General features: G+C 36.8%; 2 protein-coding genes and 2 long non-coding RNA genes across 8 annotated transcripts in view; 3 read left to right on the forward strand and 1 right to left on the reverse strand.

Annotated features, from left to right (window-relative positions):
- LOC138913393 (uncharacterized) overlaps positions 1-2,269 on the forward strand; it is a 63,447-nt gene extending 61,178 nt beyond the window's left edge. The window contains exon 3 of the long non-coding RNA XR_011419110.1: positions 1,928-2,269. This is a non-coding gene — a long non-coding RNA (uncharacterized lncRNA). The remainder of the gene's footprint in view (positions 1-1,927) is intronic.
- Positions 1-22,168, reverse strand: part of heca (hdc homolog, cell cycle regulator) — an 87,910-nt gene that overhangs the window by 51,540 nt on the left and 14,202 nt on the right. For both annotated transcript variants that reach the window (XM_070217024.1, XM_044395538.2), the window contains exon 2: positions 2,783-2,879. In XM_070217024.1, coding sequence (XP_070073125.1) covers positions 2,783-2,879 — 97 coding nt within the window. The remainder of the gene's footprint in view (positions 1-2,782; positions 2,880-22,168) is intronic.
- On the forward strand, positions 2,353-3,375 carry LOC138913392 (uncharacterized). Its single transcript, XR_011419109.1, has 3 exons — positions 2,353-2,732; positions 2,986-3,089; positions 3,167-3,375. It is a non-coding gene; the product is annotated as an uncharacterized lncRNA (long non-coding RNA).
- Positions 5,384-6,239, forward strand: LOC108065320 (uncharacterized). Of its 4 annotated transcripts, none has more exons than XM_044395691.2 (4): positions 5,384-5,548; positions 5,626-5,708; positions 5,758-5,893; positions 5,946-6,239. In XM_044395691.2, the coding sequence occupies exons 1-4, from the start codon at positions 5,428-5,430 to the stop codon at positions 6,026-6,028; spliced, it is 423 nt and encodes a 140-aa protein (XP_044251626.1). In that variant the 5' UTR covers positions 5,384-5,427; the 3' UTR covers positions 6,029-6,239. The 4 variants fall into 4 exon arrangements, with proteins under 4 accessions (XP_044251626.1, XP_070073093.1, XP_070073094.1 ...); XM_070216992.1 differs by having other exon boundaries at positions 5,389-5,548; positions 5,761-5,893; XM_070216993.1 differs by having other exon boundaries at positions 5,406-5,559.

The following is a 22,168-nucleotide window of genomic DNA, read 5'->3' on the forward strand; positions in this document are numbered from 1 at the left end:
AATTTCAGACTGCGATTGCGATTTCGCAGCGAAGAGCATTCAGACACACACACATGTGGTAGTGAACGCTCATCAATCATTTATATAAAAACTTATTTTCTTGCTTTAAGTTCGCCAGAGACAAAGATTGATTGGCATATTAAAAACGCGCAGAAAACAGAGCAGATCTCGGCTGAATCATCGGTTACACCCCTTCGAAACCAAAAAATAAACCGAAAATAATAACAAGGAAAGGATTAAGGAAGAGCCGAAACAATTAGCAGATGTGCAGAGTCCGAATTGAAGTTCAATTCCCGGAGCTGTGTTAATTATAATTATAGCTGCCTCGGTTTTTTACGCTCGTTTTTTGACGCAAATCCCTTGACAGCCAAAATGTCGACAGCTGATTGGGAAAAAGGTTAACCCCCAAAAGTCTATGATATGCTGATTAAAAAATCAGCGAGGCGGTAACAAGCATCAACCCTTTCGGGAATCATTGAGTGGCAAAGCAAATTGCTGGATGATTAACAAGTTGACTTGTCTTAATTATGACGAACCGGTTCTTTTTTTTTTTGGTTTTTATCCGTTTTGTTTGACTTGGGGATTACTTGGGAAAATCCTTTGGGCAAACAGGGAAAACTTTACCCGGACAAACTTGAAATTTTCCTTTTCTATTCCCTGTTCCAGTTCTTTAAGCCCGGCTAAAAACTTCTAACCGACAAAATCCTAGACAGTTTAAACAAAAAACGTTGCATGGCATTTTGAATGGCATTAAATATTTATAAATTCAATACGAAATGCAATTCGGAATGCATGCCAAAAAATAAAAGGGGGGGATTGAATTGTAAAGTTTTTAAAAGCAATTCGCTGCCAGACAGACAATGCCTTCTCTTTCTGCTGCGTGCAGACATCGCATAAGTTGGCCAAAAGGGAAATTCCCCGAGACCAGCTGCAGATACAGATACAATTTTGGCTACGCAAAACATATTCAAAGCTCTCTGGGGTGGCTGCAGAATCCAGAGAAAGGCAGACAGGTGAGAGGCGAGGTGTATTCCAGTATTTTCCCCCTCCCCAAACAATTGTCCTGGTAGAAATTCACTCTGTCTGCCACTTATGAAATATTCAAGGCGCACTCCAAGGACTCGTGCATCCTTATGTGCACACACACTGCACACTCAAAAAAAAATTTTAGAAAATCGCCTATGGATTTGCTTTACTGGCGATTTTTTTCTATATTTCTGGAATATTTCTTGAATTTAATGAATTTTGATTAATTGGAAGAAAATTTTCTTTACCAGTAGAAAATTTTTTTATTTTAAAGAAAAAAATCGCCAGTGAAGCAAATCCATAGGCGATTTTCTAAAATTCAGGGCGATTCATTTTCTGAGTGCATATATGTGTTATGATTTCATGAGTTCTGACCGGAATGGTTTACGATTTTCGGTTTGGCCACCGCAAAGGCTGAAGTTCGCCTTCGAGGCTCGCTAATTGCCACTTGAAATAATTCCCAGTCCAGACTTGCGGCTCCAAATCGGTTTTACTCGGTTCAATACCCGTCGTCGTCTGCTCTCGCCTTAACCACAAGCCCAATCCCAATCATATATATCAATCGGAGCAAACGGCAACAATGGGATTCAGCCGAGCATAATCCATAACAATGTGCAGTTCGAAGGGCTCAAGCAGGCCTCAATCTCAAAATTCAATGACTGCAGGGCACCGAAAAAAATATAATAAAACATAAAGCAAATTTCCTGCAAATTTATAAAATAAATATTTCATAATTCCAAGTACTTTCTCAAGTATTTTAGATGTTATAAAATCAAATATAGGACCAAATAATAAATATAAATAATTTGAATTGTTAGATGAAATATACAATTAGTTTATATTAAACACAATTCGGAATTTCTCAATTTTCTTTCTTTCCTTCATTTTTTTTTTTTTTCAGTGAATATGACGTCAAATTGAAATCAACTTACACTTGAGCCAGCCATCTCTCTTACTCCCACACCAATGAAATTGTTTGGCTGGGCATTAAACCGAGTGTAAACAGAAATCCGAAACAACCCACAGGGGAATCGGAATCGGGGTAATATCGGAGGCTATATTATAGAAGGGAATAATGGCAGAAAAGAGGAGAATGGGAAGAAAAAAGGCTGAATGAGAGGCGGCGAGATTGAAAGATAAGCAGGCGGTCCAAAGACTTTTTCCTCTTGATTGGCTTCCAATGCACTCATTCACAATCGATGATGAGATGCACCGAGAAAATAAACTATATAAAATAAAATATAAAGACTTGAATTTATAATTGGATTTAACTGTATGCATTATATTTTTCAATACCATTTTGGTCTATAAATATATTAAAATTTTATGAATACTTTAAAAAGTAAACAAGATCTTTTATTTTTTCCCACTACATTCAAGTTGTTTTCAGCTTTTTCCTCTCGCTACTCATGTGACTGCAAAAACAGCTTAGACAATGAATATTTGTATTTTTCTACGCTGCACTTCCCGAGAATTCTAACTCAGCTTGGCAGCCTCCGCAGACCAGCTGGAAATTATCTAATCCAACAAAAATAAACCCCCAAGACAGCCCCCTCTATGTGTACATTTAAACCAAGGCATATCCAATTGCAAGTTTGCCAAGTCAGGCAGATATTTGTTTGCCTTTCCTTCCAAGAAAGCAGCGTCAAGTCAAGCTAACTTTGCGGTTTCTCAATGAGTGAATAAGCGAAACAGTGAATGAATGTGTGAGTAGATATAGCCTAGGATTTGATTTATATATGTATTCATAACTCACCTTGACTTGATAAGAATTCAAACGAGTCTTTGGCAGCAAATTGAACGACGAAAAGTCCAGGCGACGCGAAAAGATCCCATTGCAACCAGATGTGGAGCTAAAAAGAGTGGAAAGAAATATATGCATAAATCAGAAAAAGATAGATAAGCGAAAAAATATGAATGCACAAATTCCTCTAAATAAAAATGTAAATTCTTTGACAGCTGGAAAATTGCAAATATGACAGCCGAGCGGAAATTCCTCTGGTCTCGAATTCAAGCCGGATGGAATGGCGATAAGGATTTCCCTCTCCGAAATCGAAATACTCGTATGTATATGAATATTGGCTGTAAGCCACGTAACTTGGCATTATTCTGACTAATCGCGCGCTACGTGACTTTTTAGTTTCTTTTCTCTACAACATTTTCTTTGCCCCCACTGACGTCACTGAAAACAAAAGTTGCTCAAGAGGCCTTAAAAAATTAAAACAAATAAAATTATATTTAATTCCCTCTGCTGGGAATTTTTTCACATATTTTCTTTTCAGCTTGTTGTATTGCCTACGGCCAAAGCAAATAAAGTTATCAACAATGCCCAATATAAGAGACAGGAAAAAAAGCTACACATAAATATATACAATAAAAATAACAAGAAAACGAAAGCAAACAGAAAATGTGCAAAAGCAGTGAGAGAAGAAACGACATGAGACAAAACAGTCGAATTCATTTGTTGACCTTGACATTGAATAGATTTGTTTTGTTTTTTTTTTTCTTCCCCTCTGGTTTTATTTGCATTTATTTTAATTTCAATTTTATTTCTACAGCGCTCTCACTCGCTCTTATCAACCACTTAGCCTCATGTGGAATTTCAACTTATCTGCTAAGGAGAAAAAAACAAAAACAAATATACTACCTTATCTGGTTGTTGGACTCGAAAGCTAAAACCATTAGAAATGCTATAATACGTTGTTTATTTACACCTTGGCTTCGATTATATAACATAAACAAAGCAGACCGAATGTCGCGTCATTTTTCAAGTTAGTCATCGACTTTTGCTAATCAGCAGCAACGACAAAAAGCGGTGCAAAATTTGTAATTTATTTTTAAAACAATTACAGGCTGTGAGGAAATTCGAATTTGAAGCCAATTTTAAGCCAAGCGTCGTACATTCCATTCCTCTCACCCACAAGTAGAACCCCTCGAGATATTTCTGCTAATTTGGGCAATATGAATTTTAATTCGAATCGAAAAACGCAAAACTCAGCAGCTGGCTGGTCAGTTTGGATCGTTCAGATCGTTCATATTGGTCATATCGAATATGTGCTCGACCCGCTCTTTATTGTTTGCTTATTTTATTGATCGGATCTCGCACTCCAGATCGAGATGTGCACGGCTAATGAATTTTAATGGCCCAAATGCGTTGGCCTTCCCACCGACGACTATTATTGTTCATTTTTGGCCCGAACACGTGCGCTCTGCTCTTTTCTTTTCTCATTCTGTAGAATCGACTAAAGGCCCCCTATCAAAAGCGATCTTAATTTTTATGAGTGTACCCTTTCTTTATAGGGGGTGTACAAAGTGCTAGAATAAAATCGGGCAACGTATTTGGGTTTGGGTTGTGAATTAATCAATTTTATTTGGTCAGCGAATTATGGATTATTATCACATATTGCTTATGCGATTTCAATTGTTTTTTAATTGGTGAATTTCAGTTTATATCAGTATTCCAAAAATGAACGTAAGTTCATTAAAGTTATAGAATACAATTTGTAATATCTACAAAAAAAAAATCTACAACTAATGTTTAAAATGTTCTAACATGACTGAATAAAGTAATTAGTAAAATCATCGACTATTAAATTTTATAGCCAGCTAATTGATTAAATTTTCACATCATTTTCAAATCGACCATCTCGTTTGAGCAGAGTATAAAATTGTTTAATTTTTAGATGCCATTATGGCCGAATTCTGCATTTCGGCCGGGCCAATCGTTTCAAGATCTGTGAGTCAGATCCGCCTCCTGTCAGCTCCAGCTATTTAGCCTATAGAATATAGCTTATGGCATATAGCTGTCATTGGAACAATCCATGATTTGGGGGCTGGCCGGTTCTTCCTGTCTGGACTTTTGTTGGCTTTCTGTGGTTTTGGAATTCAATGGGAGTTCAAAGTGAAGTGCAGTCACAGCTGGTGAGGTCCGAATCTGAATCAGAAACCAAGTCCAATTTCAAGACCCATGAATGTGCTGTAATTTATAGGCGGCGTCGCTTCCGTCGCCTGTCAAATTGAATGAGCCAAATGAGTTGAGCAGCCAAGACAAAGGCGTTTCAAATTAGAATACCAAACATTATCACATGTTCCGAGCAGCTGACTCTGACCTTGAATGGCCGAAAAAAAAAATGAAAACACAAGCGAAACTGTGTTGGCATATAAGCTATTTTGTAGCCAAATATGATTGTTTTAAATGGGAGAAAATATAAAACAGTACATTATCATTGTAACAGAGTGACCATGGTGTAATATGAATCAGTTTATTCTTAAGAATAATCCAATGTGACCTTACCATTTTAAAAACGGTCAAATTAGTCAGTTTTTTATATAATGACGTTGTTTTGACAATAGCAGGGCGGATCGATAGGGCGAGGCCTTTAGCCTGCTGTCAAATAAGAAATGAAATGTCGAGAACCCAGGTTAAAGTCGTGCTGTTGCTGCGTAAATCTGAGGGCCGGCTGCAGTTTCCTGGCAGTTTTCGAGATCTGCTCATCGATCCTGGGTCTTTTTGCGGGAGAAGGTAAGCCAGAGGTAAGCTCTGCTTTAAAAATTCTTTAATTTTGAGTATTCTTAAACATTTTTTTTAAACACACACAGGTGCTCGGTTGTTGGTGCTTGGCCGAGCTGCCTATATGATGCATTTCATCGGCTCAATTTTCCTTCTGATAAGCAGTTTCTTGGTATGTTATCACCTTTCAAAGTCCCTTCTCTGATCTCTATATCTTGCAGCAGATCGAAGTGCTGGTCTTCATCTATTTGGTGACCAATATAGTTCATCTAATCTTTTCCACCGCCTTCATCATCGACTACGGAGTGAGCTGCGGTTTCTGCACCCTGGAAGCCATTCCTGTTGTTATCACCCTGCGTAAATATTACTTGCACTTAAATGTAATATCATGCAGTTAACGTTCTTTCAGTTTTCAGCATATATTTCTGGCTGGTGGCATTCTCCTATTGGCGACGCCTTCGATGGGAAAACAATCCCGAAAACGACGACTAAGGCCAGGGGGTATCGTTAATTCTGGATCTTGAGTGTTTATTCTGTGTGCCTTTTCTGTTGGTTTTTGCTCTGTGTACTTTTTTCGTTTTGGCCTTAATTTCACACTAATTTGTAAATTTGCCTTTAATGCCAAAGACAAAGAAAAAGACAAAAACGAAAAGAGCAAAGTTCCGCAAATTGTTTGTACACAGAAATATATATATATTTTGTATTCACTGCGAGGAGAGGTAGAAGTAAAGTAAATGAATTGCAGGCAATCAGAATCGGAGAGGGGAAAACTATGCATTTCCATCGTTTTCCTTCTCGAAAGGAACCGAATCACTTCATTCCCGGGCAATTTTCAATCACGTGCTAAGTGCTGCCAGACAGAAAAGAGTCGATTTGTCTGCCCTGCCACGTTAGCATGCAATGCAAGTAGAGAATGGGGGAAAATCGGAGGAAAACTGGAGCTGATTTGTGTGCTGCATAATTTTCCGTGCCACAGAAAAGAGCGGAGGAAAAGGGAGCGAGCCCCCATCAAGTGGCAAAACTATTTGCCCTATCACGTACAAATTAAAAATGTGAAATGTTTCAATTTCTGTGGGTCCAACTCTTCTCGGTCTTTGGGATTGCCTCACACAAAGCAAAGAAAAAACAACACAGCCAGTGAGCTCCACTTCAACTTCGATTGTGGATCCCCCATTCCCCTGTAAGCCCCCTTCTCATACCATCAACTATCCATCGGTTTATGTAAATTCATTTGCGGTGACTTTGCTTTGGCGCCCAATTAGTTTAATTTATGCAAATACAGCGCGGGCCACTGACAGTGCGTGGCGAAAATATAAGTCAACGGATGCGGAGAGCACATGTGGTGGCTATAATCGATAATTGGGTGATTGGATAATTTACAAACCGAAAGTGTTCAGGGCGCCACTCGAAAATGCCATTAATCGATTATGGTGAACCGTTTAATTTGGGACAATCGATAATGTAAATTTCGATAGGGCGGTAATTTGTTAGAGTCAATTATTTGATAACTTAAAATATGAAAGTTGAAATCATGTTGTAGTCGGAATCGATTGGAAAAGTTTGGAAAAATCGATGTTTTTGATTATTTTACGATAAGTGATCGATAGTCTTATATTTTTGATCTCAGCTGTACCTCTATTATATTCACATCTCGAGGCCCGCTAAATTTAGACTTGTCTCCAAGCAGCTGCCTCGGCGAATTTAATGATTTTCATGTTTGTCCATGTTTCTTCGGTCAAACTTTGCTCTGCTTCGATCTGAACTGATCTTATTTTCGTTTTGACAATTTAATAATCACCATTTGAATGCAGATCAGAGCTTCTTTAGGTCAGTCTTTTCTTCCTACGATGGGTTTGGCCTCCAAACAAATGTCATAGCTGCGCGATTGCAATTAATCGATAAATTACCAAATTCTGGGCGCCGCCAATTGCGAATTTATTTACCTATACAATTTATTTCTTATTTCCCAGTACCTGTCCGTGCGATTCTTCAAGCGCTTCAAATTGTCGTAGAGATTTGTACATTTGATAATTTGATTGCGATTGCTGTTATTTCTGCTTTTGGGGCCACACCTCTCGATAAATTAGACACTGCCCAAAATGCGCACCAAATGCAAAAATAATAATAATAATGGCAAAAGTAAATAGACGACGAGCGACGTACACAGTTTTCGTGCAATTGCCGCTTCTCACGTTTTTCCCATAAATAACTGGCTGTGGGCCACTTGCAATTCAATTTTAAAAATATAAAAATAAATAAAACCATGCATATTTCTTTGTTTGGAGGTGCTGCGCTGCTTCTGGTTATTGATTAAGCCTGGCAATCCCACCGCCCTCCTTCGGTCACGCCCCATCATTTGATTGAACTTTTCCCTAAGCGAAATAAAAATTGGAAAAACTGCAGTAGGCCATAACAAAGACAAAGCCGAGATAAATCAATGCAAAATAGGAGAGTGGTCTTGGTAAAAAATAGACATGAAATGGCAAAGTTAACACCGCAAGCGTCGAATCAAAATCGAAATGAGTTTCCATCTCGCAGCGAATAAACCAAATCAAATTAAATGTGGAAAATATATTTTACTTTCATTTCTCTGTTGGCAAATTTTCCCCTTTATTAGGCTTTTCTTTTTTCATTTAGTAGTCTGTTGCTATGGGTGCGGTCTTAACTATTTTCCCATGCTCTAAACACGCACCCACCTAATAAAAAAAGAAATAAAATCCCCAAATCCCATGCCGATTTATTAACATTTAAATCGAATTTTTCCTTATCGCTTGTTTAGGGAGAGGAGGTAGAGCATTTCCATGTAGTGGACATAAACAAATTAAAAAATATATATGAAATGCAATACAATAATGTGCAATCTCGTCTGCAATTGGAACCGGTAAAACAGTAAGGACTCGATAGGTGAATACTTATTTTTTTCGGTTTGTAAAATTATTTTTAAGTAATATTTTAAGCCACCGGGAATATTTTTTCACAGGAATTACGTATTTAGATTGTTAATATTTAAACGTGGAGTAATTCCTCTTTTACGACTACCCACTGTACTGCAATCTAAGCTCAGGCCAAAAAACTGACCGCATCGCAACGCAAGATCAGCGGCGAGTGCAAATTGATTAATGGATGCTAAATATTTAAAACATTTTGCAGTTGCCAGTTATTGTAAGTAAAGCGAAACCATGAAAAGTTGCCGCTGCGTTTTGTTGCTGTTATTAATTGTTGTAGTTTATGCCTTAAAACGGCAACCAGTTTTAGTTGTTGAACCCCCCTAACCAAAAACCGAGAGAGCCTATCGCATCTGTTCGATCTTAGCAAACGATCTCAAATTGCAGTGGAAAATGGAAACAAACTTTTAGCTTCGCTTAATTGCGCAAATTTAGCCAAGAGGCTCTGATTTAATCCATGGAAATAGCAAATGTTAATCATGTGGGTTGTGTCTTTAGAGTCTTGAGTCTTACACAAAGAGACAGACAGATATACGAGCTCATTTCTTGCCACACATTCGCGCTGCTGCCTTTGTTACAAGTACGAAGCGGGCAAATTAATTAATAAAATACAAAAAAGTAATGGAGAAAAATGAAACAAATCGAAATAAGCATAAACAATGCTGAGCTAATTAAAGCAGCAGCCCAGCAACAATAACAAAATGCCAGGCCAAAACCGACCCACATCTAAAAGTTGATCATTTTTAAAAACGCTTATGCTCGACCATAAAAGTACTCAGTGGTTGTGTCGAGTTATTAAAAGGAAATTTAAGTGTTGAAAAAACTAGAAAATTGGAAAGGTGAAATAAATAAAAAATACAAGTATGGAAAGGAGTGTAAAAGTAAGGTGTTTATTTTTATTTCGGTGTTAAATCTGTTTAATCGTTTTCCATAAATATTAAAATATATTATTTTCTTATAATTTGGAGAATGGAAAATATTAATTTGTAAATTTACGCATTAATAGCCAGTAAAAGTGTACAGTGAAAATTATTTTAGTCACAAATTGACTTTGCAAAGCAGTAAACCTTCTCGTTCTTCTACTACCACTTGTAATATAATAAAAACTGTTGCACTTGAAGCGCAACGTGGAAACATAAATCATGGCAAAAAGTCATTTTACAGCAATTCCAAATCGGAATCCGCAGCAAAGGCCAAATGGAGGTGGTGGGTTGGCCAAGGGGCAGGGGGAGGGGAGGGGCAGACAAGCCACGCATGAACTCGAACTGAACTCGAACCTGGCCTGAACTTTAAGCCCAGTAGCAAATGTTTGGGGGAGGGCGTGTGCCAACAGCAGAAAACTGACAGCAAGAAATGGCAAATGAAAATCTAAAGGCGAAGAAATTTATTTTTTTAATTTATTAATACAAAAAATATTTTAAATATATAGGGCAATGCTTAAAAAAAAAGTTTTTTCACACACGAAATATTTTTTTTGTAAATTATTACAATTTGAACTATTGTTTCGTATTATTTCTCTATCATTCAAACATAATTTAATCTTTAATTTTTTCTCTCTCTGTAGCCAGTCGTGATGGTGTAGTAAAATCAGGTTGATGAGCATTGGACAGTCGCTGAAAGTAAACTAGTTCTTGTGCGATCTCCATCTGCTCCCGAGGAGCAACAGGCCAGGCGGCCAGCATATTCTGGGTGCGGTAGCCTCCTTTTTCCGGCACGAACTGAAACTTTAAGCCAGAGCCAAATGCATATAGCCAATAGAGCCGAGGAAGCCGCCAGGGGAATAAAGAAGGCTTTAATGCCTTTTTCCCGGGCCCGGGCAAAGAGTGCAAGAAACCCATAAATTAGCCGGAGTGCGCCTTTATCCATGTGTGTGTTGCTGGTGCTCCATCCGAGTTTGTGGTCAAATAAATAGAAAATTAGCCAGACATTGGCCAGCCAAGCAGCACAGCAAAAGCACAAGAAACGTACAAATAATGTGGATGTTGCAGGCAGCATAAAGAGAGCAATAACAACGCAAACAACACACAAACAACGAACGACGACGACGCACATTAGTTGCCATAAACTGAAGTCTAGAAATTCTGGAACTGAAACCGAAACTTCGGAGGCAGAGGCAACAGCTCATTGCCGCTAATTAATTGCGAGCGGTCAGGCGGGCCCCACAAAGAGGTGTTGGCAAATAAAATGAAATGAAAAAAATAAAAGGGAAAGGGGATTGATAGGGGCTCCTATAAATTTGCCAACGTCAGCAGCTGCTGGCCGGGAATTTAAGGCTCTTTCAGCTGGAAGAAAATCAAGACGAATCGATGAAAGCAAAAATTCCTCACCCGCCTTGACTTGATTTTCTACATTATAACTATAAAAGGAGGGGCACAATTTAGTGGAGGTTGAATCCATATCAAAAACGGTTTGATATAAAAATATAAAAATCAAAACCGAAATTACGAAATAATTCATTAAGTCACACTACGAAATGATTTAACATAATATGTAAGTTCTTTAATTTTATAAAACAGCTAAGCTCTCAGAAAATTTTTTAGGGGTTTTCCTTTTAGTATATCTAATCCTTTTTTAATCTTACCTAATCTATACCTCCCATTTTCAAAGCCTCACCCCAATATGAATCACGAAAAAACGTCTAAAACTTGTAAATATTTTTTACGCTCGCGTGTTAATCGCAAACAAATTAAAACTAAGACACACACAGAGAGCCGGACTCATATGAGCGAAAAAAAATCAAAGGAGGAGGGGAGCTGTTAATGAAAATGCCACAAAATTCCCATAATGCATTTCGAGGCTGTCTAGGAGACAACTTCGACTTCACGCTGCGCTACACAAAAAAAAAAACTAATACAAAAAAAGAGCTGTGAAAAGTCTCATTACTTTGGACAAATATGCAGTGTTGGTTGGTTGGTTGGTTGGCAAAGAGTTGGGGCAAATGTGCAAAGTTGCCAAGTTTTTGTGGGGCCAAACTAAAAGGAGAGGGCAGCAACTAGACCGCAGCAGCTCGCGTGTTTTGCGGTGGCAAGTTCATAGATACACAAACATATAGTATATCCACCATATCTGCATCTATATATATAGAGCAGGCCAGGCGGCAACTGTGACTTGATCCCTTTTCACTACTTCTCATGCCACACGCACAGTTTTTGCAATTAAAATGGATTTTCTGGCTCTCTTGCAACACAAAACACAAAACACCCAGCACATGTGGGGACATATTTTTTTTCAGAGGCGTCAAATTAATTGCCACAACTTTTGCCAGCCAGCTAACATTTTATTTCGTATTCAAATGTTTTGAAAAGGGGGTAGGAAGGGGAAGGAAAGGAACTACAAGGCGGACAGATCGATGGGCAACATGTGTAAGCCAGGCCCAGACACATTTGAATATTATTTTCTGTTTAATTAATGCCTGCTTTCGTCGGCTTTTCTTGGGTAAACACATTTAATTACATTTAACCCAAGAAGTTACGCCATTTGAGCAAGAATTTCGTGTGAAAGAAAAACATTTACATGCTAATGTGTGTATTTAGTGGACCAAACAACTTAAATACACAGCTAACGATCGATATTAAAAGGGGATTATGGAAAATATAATACAATAACCTGTGATAATAAGTCCTTGAAATGTATATTGTTTTCTAAAAAATCTAAATAACTTAAGCCAATATTTAAGCTTTAGTAGACTGAATATGCCAGCAAATCTGGCAAATTTTAAAAGACTATTTGCAGTTCGCGGAATTCGTGATCAATCAATATTTGGCCAGCTCAAATAGCGGATAACAAATATCGAGGGATAACTTAGAGACTCCCATGCGTAATACCAGATGGTCTCAGAGATCTTTGGGCAAATAGCAACCAGGAGAAGGTCGAACCCAGCAAGCCACGAATTTCATGTGTATCTTTTGAGTAACGTGTCTGCAGTATCTGTATCTCATGACAAATTGAGCTGTCAGCGGCGACTCTTTGAGCCAGCCGGCAAACTTCCTCTATAAATCAATGTATTTTTTCGTTACTTTTGAGTTTCGGCCAAATAACGCCGACAAGTGCAAATAGCAGAGAGAAATATTCAAAAATAATTGGAAACATGTCTGCGCGACGGCGAAATCTCATCGCGAGTGCTCACATTAATTCTAATTGGCAATATTTTTCCAGTGCTTCGTTGATTTCTGTTTCATTTGTTTGATTTTTTTTGTATTTTTTGTGTGTGTCTAACTATTTCTTTGGGACGCCGATAGACGATAGACGATAGACAAAGGCACGATTCGAGGTGATTTGAACTCCACCCATTTTCAATCCACATTTTCAGCTTCAGAGTTTTGTGCAACTGACACTTGACATGCCAACGAGGGGCGGTATTGAGGACTCTAAATGAATGCACTCGTTTGATTTATGCATTCAATTAAGCACGATATACAGTGCGTAGGAAAACTTTAAGAGATTTCGAAACAGCAGTAACTACGAAACATTATAACCGTTTTTACAGCACATAAACTTTCAAAAACAAATGTTGATTAACATAAAAAGTTAATGCTAACTTGCAAGCCAAAAAGTTAATTTTATTTCGCCAGCAAACAAAATGTTTATCGTTTAAAGACTTCTTCACTTCATGTTACTATTTGTTTCCTGTAGATACAAAAAAAATCTCCTTTTAGATGTACTTTTACAACCATCAATCACCGCACCATAAATGTCTTTAGAGCCATGTCTCGCACTGTATGAAAAGCCATTTCAAGCCAATCGCACTTAAACTTTAATTGCAATTATCCAATAGACAAACTCCTAAAAATGTGCTCATAGTTTCTGAATCATGTTTCGTACTTGTACATTTTGTTACAAAATCATTTTTATGTGCCTTTCTTCTGGCTGGCTGGTAAACAATATTATTATTATCATACTGTTTTTGTTGTTGGCCAGTGGCATTGTTATATTATTGTGGCCGTCTGGCTTATTTATGACCGCCAAGCTTAGGCTTAGATTTTTAATTAATTCAAGGCTTTTACGGCACACGTTTCCCCCTTCGCACTTCTCTCGCATAATTGTGTAATTGTTGTCTGTGGTCAGCCAAAGAAAAAAATTAAATAAAAATAAAACAGCCACCTCCCCTTCAGGTTGAGTCATCATCACCTCATCGCCACACAATTTGTTACGACTTCGTGTGGGCGTTGGCGTGAAAATTCTGGGGTAAAAATACTAGGGAAAATGTCAGCGGAAAATTGTGGGAATTCCCTTTCGTTGGGGTCACAGTGCATTATTCCAGATTGCAATTAAAATTCATTAGCCAGCGGACGACGGCCAAAAGTAAAACAAACGAAATTAGTCGAGTCACAAGGCAAAGGCAATTCACTTAACAACACACGGCAGCTAAAGTAAAAACCCACATGGCAGCATAATTAGACCAAAACCAAACATGTTTGCTGGCCAAACTACAAAGGCGGCGGCTCTTTTTACACTATTTTTGTTGACAACTTTGATGGGGGAGAAAAGAGGGAGCAACCACCATAGTATAACCGCAAAAGGTTAGGTGTATTTCCATACCGAAAGAACTACCTTTTCATACCCCTATAAGTTGGTTAAATAGTCAGGTAAAATTTTGGTGGCTTTAATATAAATCTTTCCCTATCTAGGTAGTTTATATATTTTTTATTGAATAAAATAAATAGTTACCTAAATTAAATGATGGCAGATTTGAACCTTACAAGTTTACTAATAAAGAAAATCAGATATCACAAATAAGATATCCTACAAGTACCTAAAAGCAACTTTCTAAGCAAATTAAAGCCACCTTTTATAAAGAGTAGAAAAAAAAATACCAAGCAAATTTCATATGAAATATGGTCGAAAAAAGGGGAAGTGAGACTACAGAAAGGGACAAAACCAAGGGCCAAATGTGTTGAGACCACAACATGTTAAGTGTTATTTATGCGGTCGGGAGATTTCTTATTAAGATAGGGCTAGACTTCCCCAAACTTCTTTACCTGTTTAGGGCCATAATAAATGTGGCTTAGACTTATGACAACAAAAGGGTTCTCTTCGTTTTATTTTTGGGTACAAAAATGTACAAGAAATGGCCGAGAAACAGCTGCCTGAGTCAAGAATGAAAAACAAAGTTATTATTTTCCTTGGGGAATATAGCGGAAATCTCTCCCCGAATCGGGAATGACATAAGCCAGTGTGGAGGAACTTTCAATAGAAACATTTCCGAGTGCACTCACATTAAGCATACGCCGGGTATGCAAGCGATAAGAAAAGTAAACCCGCTGGGAAAAAGATAACGAATATGAGCAGAGCTCAAACAAAGGAGTGGGCAGTGCGATACATTTAATAAATTATTACCCTCAGCTTGGGCGAAAGAACAAAAAAGCAAAAATAATAATAAGCTCGCACCGCTCGACACATGACTAATTGATAAAACCGGAGATCTTTGAAAAATGGTATAGAACACTAGGCAAACGCCCATGTAAAATCATTCTATCAGTGGCACCAGTGTCAAGACCACCAGACAATGTCATCATCACAGATCACAGATATTATTAAGTGCATGGTGTAAAAATAGATTTCACTCAATGCAATCCATAAATTACAGAGCGTTTAATTGTTATTCAAACAAATGCGATAAATTCACCGTCAACTAGAATATTTTTTTAATTACTGCAATATTCAATTAGAGAACCATCTACATACGACTCAACTCAACTCAACTGTTCCGATCCATTTGCGATCGATCGTTCATCGATCCAATCGATTTGTGCAGTGACATTTCATTAATTACGGCTAATTTGCTGCTTTCTTGGGCTCGAAAACGTGAGTGAAATGCACTGCAAGTTTTTTTCAAAAAATTTAGAATACTTAAAGATTTTTTTAACTGCGCTTGGATAATTATTTTATTTATATCAAATGGAAATGGAATTCATTTTAACCTTGGGTTAAGAATATATTTAACTCATCTGCCCTGTTCTAACTGCGTTATTTAAATCAAATACCTATTAAATTATGGTAATTCCCATTTTTCCGTGTGCAAATATTGCGCAAGTTGATGAGTGAATCATTCGAATCATTCGATTGAGCAGCTTTTAGTCGTTTTGTTGGTTTTATTGCTATTTGCCTTTTTACTGTTAGAGCGACAACAAGTTGACTTAAAAGTGCATTGCAATTTCTAGCTAAATGCAGCAACAACAATAACAATAATAATAGTATGATGTCAGCAATCCAGAGCTGTATCAATAAGGAGAAAGAGAGCTCTTTATATAGGGGGTGGTCGAAAGAAAGAGAGGGTGCGCATTCACATTGTGTGTGGGCGACAAGTTCAATTTGGTTTCATTTAAAGCTCGAGAAAGAGGGAAAAAACATAGAGAAAATGAGAAACACACAAAAGCAAATCCCATTTTATTTATATATACTTATATAGGTAATTCACAATAATTGTTAACAATGACGTTCGTTCGCGCGATGCCCGCTGAGGCAATTTAAATGCAAATAATTTTGTAAGAAATTTACATGGCTTTAAATTTGAATATAATTACTCAAATTAGACGCCGGGCAAAAGCAACAAGCATATGGACAAATTGCCTGAAAAGGCCCACGCCCACAATTGCCCACTTGTTGAGCTTTCTACTTCATACACTTAAAAATTAATTTTGCAACAATCACACACAGAGCGAAAAACAAAAGCAAAAGCTACAGCAACAAACGAGGTTCAACAAACGCAAAATTGTGCAAAGCGCAAAAAAAAAAAAAAACGAAAAAAGTAAACAACAAAAAGTACCAACCACAACTAGGCAATTGTTTAAGTAACTTGTAACAGAAGCAGAAAAAAACGAATTTATTTGCCATTGCAGCAGCAGATGATCAAAAAGAAGCAGCAGGAAAAGTGACGTGAACAGTGGGCTAAAATCAAAGGACACTAAAATATAAATTTGTATATTTACTAAATAAATTAAATATTTTATAAAAAAAATACTTTTTATCAAAGAACATTTTTAAAATTAATTTTTTAGCAAAGACCATTGAACAAATGATACAAAAAATGTTATAAATATTTGTAAGTAAAGTAATAAATAATCTTAGATAATATTTTTTTTTCAATTTGCAAATAAATTACCCAATCCCATTATTTCGAACCACTATACCTTTGCTACCGATCGCTAATGAAGATGATGTTGCAAAAAAAAAGCGAACACGGGTAATAGAAAAATAACGGTCGTTGGCAGCTGCCAAGTGAACAAAAAAGAGGGCGTGGCAAACAGAAGCAGAAAAGAGATGGCAACAGGGAGATTGCATTCAAGTTGATGCCAAAATTGAAAGCGAATTTGCTTTCCATTTCAACTTCACTGCAGTTTGGAAATTTAATTTAATTTTTTTTCAGGGTGACAGGTGTGTGTTTCGAACTAAAAACCTAATTAAAAAACTGAAGTCAGAGCTTCGTTTTTTGTTCTCACGCTGTGGGGGACAAGTTCAAAAATAAAATTAATATAAAAAAAGCTGCCAACACGCGCACGAAATTTTAAGCACATTTTATTTGCTATTATTATGTGGACTTTGTTTGCTTTTGTTTGAGATTTTGCTTTTCACCCACTTACCGCAGGAAACGTGCCAAGATCGGCGGTGCCTCAGCCCCCTTAAAAATAAACAAAATTAATATGCAATTAATCGCCCATCACAAGGGAACATGCTGCCAATACAAACACACGGCTAAAAAAATCTACAAAAATAAAAACAATTGCTGTACGTGCACATGTCGCTCGAAGAAGAGGAAGAGACATGATAAACATCTGAAACAGCTGAAAAGTCACCTACTCACAGCCCCAAAAAAAAAACAGGAAAAAACAAAATCGAAACAGGCCAAAAAAGCCGAAAATCAACAAAAATCACAGGGGGAGGGAGGAGCTGAAGAGCCGCACCCTGAAATATGTCAAAGATCAACTGACAAAAATCGTCAGACAACGACGATGGCAATAAACAAGAAACAAATGTTTTGCACAGAAGAAAAAAAGATTGTTTAATATAGTTTATATAGAGATAAGAACAGAAAAGAAATAGTCAAAGGAAAAATATAAAACAGAAATAAAATATTATAATTTAAAAATAAAAATAATTATAAAATAAAAAAAAAGGTTTATATCAAATAAGCACTCAAAAATTCAAAACATTTATTTTAGTGTATATACACACGAGAAAATATTAAAAAGAGGTGTGAGGGGGGTCTTAAACAGAGCAGGAAATCAACAGACAACCAAAATGCAATTGAAAACGAAACTGCAAAAATCGAAGAGAAACCCCAAAAAAAATACACCCAAAACTTTGCGCCGTGAGAATATTAATTTTGAAATGGACAGGATTGGCCGACCAACTTGTTTGACTCTTTATCTCATGTGAATAATCGGATTTTCTGCGGACGTGGGCGTAGGGCGTGGCCAAAGGTTAGGCCAAGTTGACCAGAAGATGGCGCCAGCGCAAAGCAACGCACTGCGAAAACAATGCAAATCCATTGATTGCGGCAAACGAACAATCGCAGAACAATTGTCAATATAATTTCTCATTAATGGTTAGCTAATGAAAGGGCTCCATTCTTCTGTGTTCAATGCAAAAAAAAAAATCTTGTAAATGAAAGTCAAAGTTTAGTCCTGATAAGACGCACGACGATGTTTGCTCAAGTGCCAGCTGCAGCAGGAAAAAAACCGATAAAGTCCGGCCCCTTTCCTTTGTTCATAAGAACTCTTCTTATCAAGACACAAGCTAAAGCCTTGAGCCTGAAAACTTTGCTATATACACACAGCTGTGTTTAAATTATTGGCACCAAGGAAGAAAAGTACTTGAAATACAAATGTATACCAAATTTCAAATCGATCTAATGAGGGGTTACAAATAATTTTCCAATTTTGTTTAATCAGTGATCTATAAAAGTTATCAGTTTTGTAAGTGTGAGTTCTTTCAGAGTGTGATAAAATTGTGATTGGTAGACATGTGGGTGAAATAATAAATAAAAGAAATATTATTTCGACCCCAGTTGTATGCATATATACGACAGCTGATCTTTTCAAGTGACCCACTTAGCGTGTGTTTGTGTACTTTCCTTTTCACAGCCCTCAAACAACAATGCAAGTCTTTTGTGCCCGACGACGAAATGAAGTTTGTTTCATAAATATTTGCAGCAATGCGAGAAACTGAAAACGAAACTTGAACCATTTTTCGGCCTTTTTCCAGAGTCTCTTTATATTACTTTTTATTTTTTCGGGCTGTATTTTTAGAAAGTGCGTGCGTAATTGAAGTTTTAGTCAAGTTGGCAAATAAATTGCCGCAGCCAAGTCAATAAATTAAGCAAAAGCAGGCGGCAACGAAACGGCAGAGCAAAAGCAGAGCTGGCTCGTCAGGCGGCAGAGACTGCGAAAATTGCAAACAAAAATTGCAACTGCAACTGCACTCGAGGCGAATGAACGCAATGCAACGCTCTGCTGACGCCGACTGCTCTGCCGGCAATGCACTTTGCCAAGGACAGATCCATTGAAAAACCGCGAAGCAGCGAGTCTGTTGCAATGACTGCATCGTGCATCGGTGTGCCATAATACACGGAAAATAATACATGGTAATAAAAACAAATTAAAAATAATTTGAAAAAATATATAAAATATTTAATTTAAGAAATATAAATATATTGAAAACATAATAGAGAAAATTAATTATATATTTTTTAGTACAAACTATAGCACACAATTAAACAAAATTTAAAACATCATAAAATCTAAAATCAAAGAATTCTCCCAGTGCATCTGTGTGCCAATGCCTCTCTGGTTTATGTGCGAGTAATTTATAAATATAATTAATAGAATTACACGGCGTACGAGCGCAATATTGACACTGATATCGTAGACTTTCGTCCTATCCCTCTCGCTCACTTGAAGCTACTCTTCTTTCCCATATAGTCGTAGTCGTAGTTTAATGCCCGCTGAAACAAAGCCCCAAGGTTGTAACTAAAATAAAAATATTGCAGGCAGAGCTTAAGAACTCAGGGAAACAATATAGACGCACAGGGTCAGGGAGAATAAAATACGAGGGAGGTAATAACACAGATAACAATTTTTTAATATGGAAATATAGGTTATCTGTCATAAATTACATTTAAATATTTATAATTTTTTCACTTCAGTTAAAAACTTTGAGAACTTTTAATTCCTCAAGTTTGACTGTATTTTGTCGAGGTTTTAGGGATAGAGAACCATTCCCGGTAGACCACTAAATCCGATTGCTTTGTTTCGGTATTTCACTTTGCCGCTTTTTATACATTCGAGGCACGTTCAAGGCTTCCCTAAAAACTCCCCCACCCACCCACTGGGCTTATCCAGTTGGATTTTCGTTTATTTTTCTACACTTGCCACTGGTTATTCGCTAACTAGAAATTGACAGTTGAATAAATGGAGCTATTTTTCCCTGGCAGTTATTTTTCCGAAAATTTTCAATTCAATGCTTTTACCATGCTTTTTGTTTTATCAACATTTCAATCTACATGCAAATTTGAAGAAAATTGAAAGTTTTGTTTTTTCGTCAACTGGTTCGGATGGTTAATTAAAAGTCATAAATTGTCGCCTAATGCAATGGAAATATTTCATAAAATTTGCCTGTGTACACTTTGTTGTAACTTGCGTAAAAAAGACGATGAAAATAAAGGGGCGTGGCGGCGTGTGTAAAGTGCATTTACCTCCCAGTGCAATAAATAAATAAAGGAAAAAAGAAGCATAAAAACAACGGGCGTGTGATTGACTTCACTCAAATGCGTGGCACGTTTTTTTGTGCAATCACTTCGCATTTGGTTAGAGAAAAATAGAGAGAGAAAGGTATCGAGCTACGCACACAATTTGTTTTTTTTTTCTTACTCTAAACAACTAGTTTTGAACGCGTTTTCCTATACCCAGTTTCAGCAATCCAGCGAATCGGATACTCGGGCGTATGAGTAATATTTCCCAGCGGCCGGCAAGTTAATTAAACGCAACAGCGAAGGATGGGGAGAAATATAAGAACTTCTAGAAGGAAATCGTTGAATCATCTGCTTGCATATAATACTTGAAACAAGAATACATTTAAAAAGAGCTTAAATAATTATGAAATGTGTACAACCATATAATTTTTAAAGTCCATTAAAGTTTTGTTTTAATTAAAGAAAAAAAAGATGTCGAAATTCTCAACAATTAACAAACAAACAAAAATTAAAATCACCTGTAAAAAATTATTACAGCAAAAACTATAAACACGAAAATATATTTAGAAACCAATTTAAACAGAATTAAAAATTTTAAAAAGGCTAAATAATAATTAAGCAATAAATATTAAAATTAAAAGGTTCGAAGGCGTAAGCAACCAAATTAAAATAATCAACAACCCATTAATAAAATGCAAAATTAAGACGACGAAACTTAAATTAAAATTGCAGTCTCATGTTTGCCGTTTTCTGGGCTTTTGTTTTACTTTATTTTGTTGTGCTTTTGACTTTTTGTTTGTGTTTATTTGTAAATATTTTTTTTTCGATTTTGTATTTTATCTTACGAATTTGGCAACTGCAAGTCAAATTTAATTTGACAGGCCGCGTAATGAACGAAAAAAGAGAAAAACCAAAAGTTGAAAACTGAAAAATGGCAGCTGGCAGCCAAGTGGCCAAAAACAAAGCTTTTTATGGCCACAAAACCGAATTTGAGCTTTGACTTTTTTTATTTGTAATGGCAATCGCAATATTCGATTTGGATTTTCATCGGCCGTTTTTCCATTGGCAGGCAGGCAAAATGCAAATCAGCGAGGATGACAATCCCAAAATTAATGACGACAATAAACAATTATTGAATAATTGAAATTGACTAGGGGAAAATTGATTTGTGGACTGCAAAACTGTACACAATGGCCAACATAACAAAACTGTAATCATAAAAGAGCCAAAGGACAGCAAACAAAACGAGGGAAAATTAAGGAAAAGCCAGACGAAACAAACAAAGCGGAAAAACGTTGACAAAACATGAAAACCAGCCAGCAAGGGCAAAAATAAAAATAAACAAAAAGAAAGAGTTGCGGCAAAATTGAAAAATAAAAGTTACGTATTAGCCAGACGACAGCCAGCCATAAAGTTGAATGAATGAAATGTCTGGCTGGCTGGAAAACTCAGCTCGGAATTTTCCCGGCACAAGTTGAGTGCCGCTGGCGAAGAGGAAGGACGACAGTTGATCGGGTAATTAGCGTGTCTGACCTTCTGCCACTCCCCCTCTTTATCTTCCATATAAATCGGAAAACAGGGGAGGGGGTTTCTGTTTGGCACCTCTGGGGCCACTTGATATGGCTCTTGGTAAGTGTCCGCCAAGATGGCGCCGCGATAATTCCCTCTGAGTAGCGAGAAATGGAAATTGATTGCTGCCATTTAAATATTTTATTGATTGGGGGTGGCTACGCGGCTTAAAGGACCAAAAGCTGACTTCAAGTCAATCACTTTAAGTTAATCCTAGGAAAATTTATATTATAATTCCTTTTAATTACCCTCTGTTTATAAATAACTAAATAAAAATAAATACTGTAAGATGGTAGAAACGAGTTGATACCTAAACAAAACTTAAAAATTCTTTTAAATATTATAATTGGTTTAAAAACTAATCTGTTTATATGGGACATTTAATATAGGGTTTAAAAAATCCCCAAGCCAATGTCAAAGTCAAGAAAA

This window comes from Drosophila takahashii, chromosome 3R, assembly GCF_030179915.1.
Source record: "Drosophila takahashii strain IR98-3 E-12201 chromosome 3R, DtakHiC1v2, whole genome shotgun sequence".
Taxonomy (NCBI): Eukaryota; Metazoa; Arthropoda; class Insecta; order Diptera; family Drosophilidae; genus Drosophila; species Drosophila takahashii.

What these genes read in the sequence shown, in the direction of transcription:
- LOC108065320 (XM_044395691.2), top strand. Translation starts at nt 5,428, where the DNA reads ATGAAATGTCGAGAACCCAGGTTAAAGTCGTGCTGTTGCTGCGTAAAT. An exon ending in GGGTCTTTTTGCGGGAGAAG is followed by an intron (nt 5,549 to 5,625) that starts GTAAGCCAGAGG and finishes AAACACACACAG; the next exon opens with GTGCTCGGTTGTTGGTGCTT. An exon ending in TCCTGTTGTTATCACCCTGC is followed by an intron (nt 5,894 to 5,945) that starts GTAAATATTACT and finishes ACGTTCTTTCAG; the next exon opens with TTTTCAGCATATATTTCTGG.